At 50.4% G+C, this 6,672-nt stretch overlaps 1 protein-coding gene across 2 annotated transcripts in view; it reads left to right on the forward strand.

Moving 5' to 3' along the window:
* The first annotated feature begins 2,722 nt into the window (after positions 1 to 2,722).
* Positions 2,723 to 6,672, forward strand: part of ITIH1 (inter-alpha-trypsin inhibitor heavy chain 1) — a 15,382-nt gene continuing 11,432 nt past the window's right edge. The window contains exons 1-6 of one of the 2 annotated variants that reach the window (XM_003789382.3): positions 2,723 to 2,879; positions 3,142 to 3,162; positions 3,490 to 3,656; positions 4,110 to 4,214; positions 4,592 to 4,754; positions 5,297 to 5,410. In XM_003789382.3, the coding sequence (XP_003789430.1) occupies positions 2,766 to 2,879; positions 3,142 to 3,162; positions 3,490 to 3,656; positions 4,110 to 4,214; positions 4,592 to 4,754; positions 5,297 to 5,410 (684 nt within the window). In that variant the 5' untranslated portion in view covers positions 2,723 to 2,765. The remainder of the gene's footprint in view (positions 2,880 to 3,141; positions 3,163 to 3,489; positions 3,657 to 4,109; positions 4,215 to 4,591; positions 4,755 to 5,296; positions 5,411 to 6,672) is intronic. The other variant, XM_023513018.1, reaches the window with a different exon arrangement.

A 6,672-nucleotide genomic window follows, 5' to 3' on the forward strand; every position in this document is an offset into this window, starting at 1 on the left:
CTTTGAAATGACTCTGGCTGCTGCCTGGAGAGTGGAGACAGGAAAAGTCCTGAGCAGACTGGTCCTTTGAAATGACTCTGGCTGCTGCCTGGAGAATGGACTGTAGGAACAGTGGAATAGGGGATCAGCCATCCAGATAAGAGAGATGCATGGCATAGACTTGCAGTGCCTGGGGACTGGGAAAGGAGTGGATGGATTACAGAGATACTTATAGAGTGGGAAGTATAGGAAGAGGGTCTACAAGAGGCAGGCATGCAGGAAGCCTCCAACTTTCTAGTTTGGGTGGCCAGCTGGATGGTTGTGGCCTTCACTGGAATGGACAGCAACAAGGGGAAGACCAGGCTTGATAGTGGGCTTCAGGGAGGGGGTGACAGAAGTAGGAGTTCAGTTTGGACATACTAGATTGAGGACTTCTGGGCAGGTCAAGCAGGTGGCTGGCTGTGTGAGTGGGGCTCGGAGAAGGCCTGAGCCCATGTGCTGACTACTGACTCCAGTGGCCCTCCCAGGGCCCCAGGCTCAATCCTCAGAGACCATGGCTGCTGTCTGTCCACCCCCTTGCCCACCTCTCATATCCACAGGATGAGCCAACTTTTCCTCTTCATCTATGACATGGAGAAAATAACAGTCTCCCTCTCTCTCAGGGGTAATTGTGAACGGTAAGTGAATTAGGATACAAAAGATGCTGAGAAGCCTGCCAGGCACTAGTCACTGTTAGCTCTCCCCAATACAAATATGTTTCCACCTCCTTCTGTGGCCCAGCCTTGGTGCAAGTTATCTTTCAACAGCCCAGTCTTGACCTTGTCACACTCCTGCTCAAAATATCTTTAGTGCTTCCTGCCCAAAAGACTGGCCGCTTTCAGACCCTGCACCAGCTGGTCCCCAGCCTCTTCCCAGCCTTCGTCCCCAGCCTCTTCATGAGGTCTGGTTCTCATCACCCAGATACTGTCCCCTTCCCCAAGTACATGTCCCACTTCCCTGTCTGCTTTTCTTTCCCTCCCTTCCCATCTTCTCCTTCCCAAGTGCTGCTGTTCTTTCCAGACACCTCTCCCAGGACCCTTCTCCTAATCCCTCTGGGAGGTGAGCCCCATTCCTCCAAATTTCTGCCACTCTTTCTTTACATTCCTCTTCAGCTCCCACCACTCCCTGGGATTCACTGGGCTCCACTTAACATGTCTGACTCTTCCTTCTCAAGGCATCAGCTCCCAGAACAGAGCAAGGCACCCACAGTTCATCATGGTGGTGTCCCAAGTGCCTCGTGTTATGCCCAATATACCACAGTCCTTGGTCCACAGAACCCCAAATGTACCATTTTCATGTCAATCCATTTCATCTTTCACAAAGGGCAGAAAATAGGCCAGAAGGTCACCCTGGGCTAAGGATAATAAACCTTTTCCCAGAAGCTGGTCTGTGAGACAAAGTCCAGGACAAGCAAACAGAGATCAGTGAGGCCTCTGGGCTCCCTCATCGTACTCAGGTCACAGCAGCCAACATATCCTGCCCTGGCCACAGACTAGACTGACCAGGGACCTTGTCTGTTTAGCTTGCTATGACTTGTGTCCTATGTTTGGACATAAAAATTAAGAAACTGCAGGCATGAGAGAGGTCTCTGCGGACTCTTCCCTCTGAAGTCTTCAACTCTGCTCCTCTGTCATTACATGACAGGCTTGGGCTTTGTGGAGACCGAGAGAACTGAATTTGAATCTCTGTGGGATTCACCTGCTGTGGGACCAGTGGCTCAGGGGAATCATGAGGACAAAATCAGACGATAAAAAGGCCTCAGTGGTGTCCAACTTTTTTTCCCTGCCATGCATTGGAATAAGAAGAATTGTCTCAGGCCACATGTTAAATACATAAGCACTAATGAAAGCCAATGAGCAAAACAAAGGCCTGTGCTTAATTTTCACAATATCATCACAGGTGAGCAAAACAGGCCTCAAATCATCCACATTCTGCCTACAGGCTGCAGTTTGGACACCCCTGAATGCATTGCACATAATCAACGCTCAGTTATGGAAACACATCATCATCTTTCACTCCACTTTACCTGCCAGGCATCAGGTGGAAGAACGGTGAAGTTTACTTTTGTTCTTCTTTTCAAAGCTGAGTAAGAAGGTTCAAGATGTGAAACAACTGACCTAAAGCATTGGTCATCTCCCCCAGCCACACATCCTGCCTCTGACGAGCCATTGCCAGATCAGATCAGCACCACTGCAACCATGGGGATGCTTAGACGTCATGAGCTTTCTAAGCCACTGTATCTGCCTCCCCGACCAAAGCACGATGGAAAAGTTTGTTGGTGCTTAACGAATTTTGAAAGTAAATCTGAATGAAGTTTTAGCAATATGTTTTTTGTTGATACATAATATTTTACATACTTATGAAGTACGTGTAATTCTGTTACATGTATAGATTGTGCAACGATCAAGTCAGGGCATTCAAGAAATCCATTTTTAACTGACTCCTTGCTGCCCATTACTGTACCACTGCCCTGTGCCAAACCCAGGATGAGCTGAGCACCTGGGCAGTCTCAGCCTGTGGCCACCGAGTGCAGTTCTGCGCTGAAAGGCACAGTCTGGAGTCTGGTTGGGAGTTTCCACAGCCCACTGCTGGGAACCTCCCCAAGCAGAAAGTTTTCACTGCCGATTTTTGCTTCCCCAAATTGTAATATTTGCCTTCACCTTGTCTAATGTTTAATCTGTATTTACCCAGCGCTGTATTGCTTAATGGTCTGAGGGAAGCAACGGGGCAGCAGGAGCTGGGAGACCATGGATGGTACCATGGGGCTGCGGGTGCTGCTGTGCTTGTGTCTGGCATCCCTCCTCGCCTTCCAGGCCATGCCTGCCCTGGGCATAGCTACAGGCAGGTCCAAAGGCAATGAGGTATGTGGCTTAAGTTGTGAGGGCAGAAACAGGCAGCTGAACCTAGATGGGGCCCAGGAGGGACACAAGAGCCCCATTCTAGTGTCTGGGAACATGCCCAGCCCGTCAACCACTTCTGCTGGAGAGGTGACATCCTAGCAGCATCAGGGTGGGGAGGCTGAAGCGCAGAGGGCACAGGCTGAGCTCCACTCTTACCCCTGAACAGAAGGGCCACAGTCCCCTCAGCATTCCCACTTACACTTGTTCCTGTTTTGTTTTGCAGAAGCGACAGGCTGTGGAAACAGTGAGTGAGAGTCTTGGCAAAGGGATCTGTAATGGGCCCCTTCTCACAGGCTTGCTTTCACCCATCCCTCGGGTGTACACCTCTGCCAGTGCCATGGCAGAGGGAACTCCTGTCTCCTGAAAATGAGAACTTGCTCCCTTGTCACCCCATGCCCCACTGCACAGTCTCAGGCATAGATCAAGGGTCTTCCTGGGAAATTTGCTCTGTTCTTCTCAGCTTCTGGGTATCTTACACCAGAGCTGGGTGTTGAGCCCCAATATGACAATGAGGTCCCTCATTGGCTCAGAGGGCCTTGTCCCAGCCATGGCTCCTCATGTCTCACTGTAGAGTGTCAACGGTGTGATCATCCGGAGTTTGAAAGTCAACTGCAAAGTCACCTCTCGCTTTGCTCACTATGTCATCACCAGCCAAGTGGTCAACAGTGCTGATGAAGCCAGGGAAGTGGCCTTCGATGTGGAAATCCCCAAAACAGCCTTCATTAGTGACTTTGCCATGTGTGTGCCCTGCCCACCTCCCACAGCCTGTCCCAGAGTTATCCATTCACCGGTCCCAGCCTAAGACCAGTGGCCAGACAATGCAGGGCATCTCTCAATTCCCAAAGGGCCACAGGCAAGCCCCAGCTCTGAGGGGAGGGAGAAGTCCTTTAGATCTGTTCTTGGCCCCCACCTTGGAGAGCAAACTGGGGGCTCTGCCAGCATGTTCTCAGCCTAGAACCCAAGGCGTGGAGCCAGCATCTGAGATCCCTCACTCCTCTCCATGGTTGGGCTGCCCTCTTCCACCCGCTGGTGCCCTATTGTGGGTGGTCGAAGGGCAGTCAGGATATGCCTCCTACAAGGACTCACAAGGACAGGGCCTTGAAAGGGTCTAGGCTCAGCATACTTTCAGCACGAGGGGTCCTTGTGGCCCAGAGGAGTACCTCCTCTGAGGGTGTTCACCCTTCTCTGTAGCACAGCAGGTGAGAATGCATTTATTGGGGACATAAAGGACAAAGTGACTGCATGGAAGCAGTACAGGAAAGCAGCCATCTCCGGGGAGAATGCTGGCCTCGTCAGGTAAGTTCTGGGTTCTGCTGATCCGGTCTCTAGGGTTGCCCACCCCAGCCAGGACTGAGGTGAGGGCTGAAAGGGGCCCATGTTGGAAAACAGCTCAAGTGACAGAACAGTGTACAAACTGCCCAAACCCAGATGCTGGCATTATAGCACTAAACAAGGCTGGTGTACCATTGCCCTTTTCCCAGACCTGCCTCAGGAAGAGGTAGACCCCTGTCCTTGGGCCCTGACCTTGACCAGCTAAGACAAGGGTGAGGACCTAAGAAACCTTAGAGCAGCCCTCAAGAGAAATTGATTCTGAGGGCCATGCTTTAAGGGACAGGGATCCACATGTCACTTACACTTTTGTCACCCTATTTTGCTGCTGGTGGCATGTACAGGGCCTCAGGGAGAACCATGGAGCAATTCACCATCCACATCAATGTCGGTCCCCAGAGCAAAGCCACATTTCAGCTGACCTATGAGGAAGTGCTAAAGCGAAGCCTGATGCAGTATGACATTGTCATTAAAGTCAAGCCCAAGCAGCTGGTGCATCATTTTGAGGTAGATCACAGGACCCAGGGCTCCTCCTCTGTCTCTCCCACACTCTGGCACTCAACATTGGCTCAGCACCCACCATGTGTCACCCCAGGCCTGAGAACACAGGGAAGGAGACTGACTCCACAGGGTGAGCTCTGATGAGCTCTTCTTGGGCAGATAGCTCCGAAAACCCTCCAACTACCTCTCCATCTCTGAGCCTCAATTTGCTCATCTGCTAAATGGGTGATTTATGCTGGGTCCCAGACTGCCACAAAGATAGCAAGAGATATTAAGTGTCCAGGTAATTTGTAAACCAGAAAGTCTTGGGCAGTCTGAGGGGCTGGAATCTTTGCTGGCACCTAAGTAGTGGCCAAACTGAGGGGGTACAGGCATAAGCACCTGCATTCAGTAAATATTTTCAGAGTGCCACTGTGTGTCAGGCCTTGTGCTCAGGCCTGTGCAGGCACAGCACACAGTGGGTAGCCATGATACATGCTGGCTCTAGGCTGAGACTAGATGATGGTCCAAACGGGAGCCCTGGTACAGAATTTGCTTCGTTAATGCAGATCGACGTGGACATCTTTGAGCCTCAGGGGATCAGCAAACTAGATGTCCAGGCCTCCTTCCTCCCCAAGGAACTGGCAGCCCAAACAATTAAGAAATTCTTCTCAGGGAAAAAGGTATGTAGGATGGCAGGGGATAGTGGTGGACCCTCTAGGGGATTCTTAGCCTGGTCAATCCCTTATGGAATGTCCAGGCTCCGCTCAGTGACCAGGCAGGGGCTGCAGACTGCCCTTGGGATGAGAGGCAGACACCATTTGGTAGGTATCCCTGGGGAACTCAGCACTTCTGATTCTTGGAGCAATTTAGTAAAGTCTGCATACTGAGGTGGGGAAGGCACCAGCTTTTGTTCCACACACCCTGGTGGCATGGTCCAAGGTGAGTTGCTGGCTTGCTTAAGCTCCAGTTTCCTCTTTGCCTGCCTCATGCACAGGAGAAAGTATTCAGGGAAATGTCCAGCACATAAACAAGTTTCAGATGCTGTAATGGTTAGGACTCTGAGCCTCAGCTTTCTTAGAAACACAATTAAATTTGGAAAGGCCTTTGGCCTACCCAACAACTTATCCCTTGCCACCTGTTTGCCAGAATCTCAGAAATCCCCTGCTTGCCCCCATGCCCAGCTCCTGGAGGAATGTGGTATAGGAATGGGTGGTCCAGCAAGTACCTGCTTCTTGATTGCCCTCAAGCCCAGCCAGAAACAAACCCTTTGTTTCCCACCTTCCTCATGTAGGGACTCCATGGCGATGAGTATTTCTTATGGCTTGGAGGGTTCCTTTTCACTAAAATATGACATTTCAGAGTGTTAGCAAATATGTTTGCTATCTATGGGGGACAAAGGGGATGGGTCCTTGTCTTCCTCCTTTTTATTTTTTTGAATAGAGACAGGGTCTCACTCTGTCACCCAGGCTGGATGGAGTACAGAGATGCCATCATAACACTGCAGACTTGATTCCTGGGGTCAAATGATCCTGCCCCAGCCTCCCAAGTAGCTAGAGCTACAGGAGCACACCCTTATGCCTATAACATTTTTTTTTAACTTTTTGTAGAGATGGGGTGAGTACCTGCTTCTTGATTGCCCTCAACCCCAGCCAGGCTATGTTGCCTACGCCAGTTTCAAACTCCTGGTCTCAAATGATCCTCCCTGGATGGCATCCCAAACTGCTGGAATTACGGGCATGAGCCACTGTGCTCAGCAACGGTCCTTGTCTTCCTAACAATTCTTTTCAAGGTTTTTTTTCTTTCTTTATATCACTTTTATGAGTATATTTTACTATTATAACAAACAAGAAATAAAAACAAAAACTTCTTTAAAGAAAATGTAAGGCTGGGGCTGGGCATGGTGGCTCATGCCTGTTGTCCCAGCGCTATTGGAGGCTGAGGC

The sequence above is a fragment of the Otolemur garnettii genome, unplaced genomic scaffold (genome assembly GCF_000181295.1).
Source record: "Otolemur garnettii isolate 467f Iridium unplaced genomic scaffold, OtoGar3 scaffold00032, whole genome shotgun sequence".
NCBI lineage: Eukaryota > Metazoa > Chordata > Mammalia > Primates > Galagidae > Otolemur > Otolemur garnettii.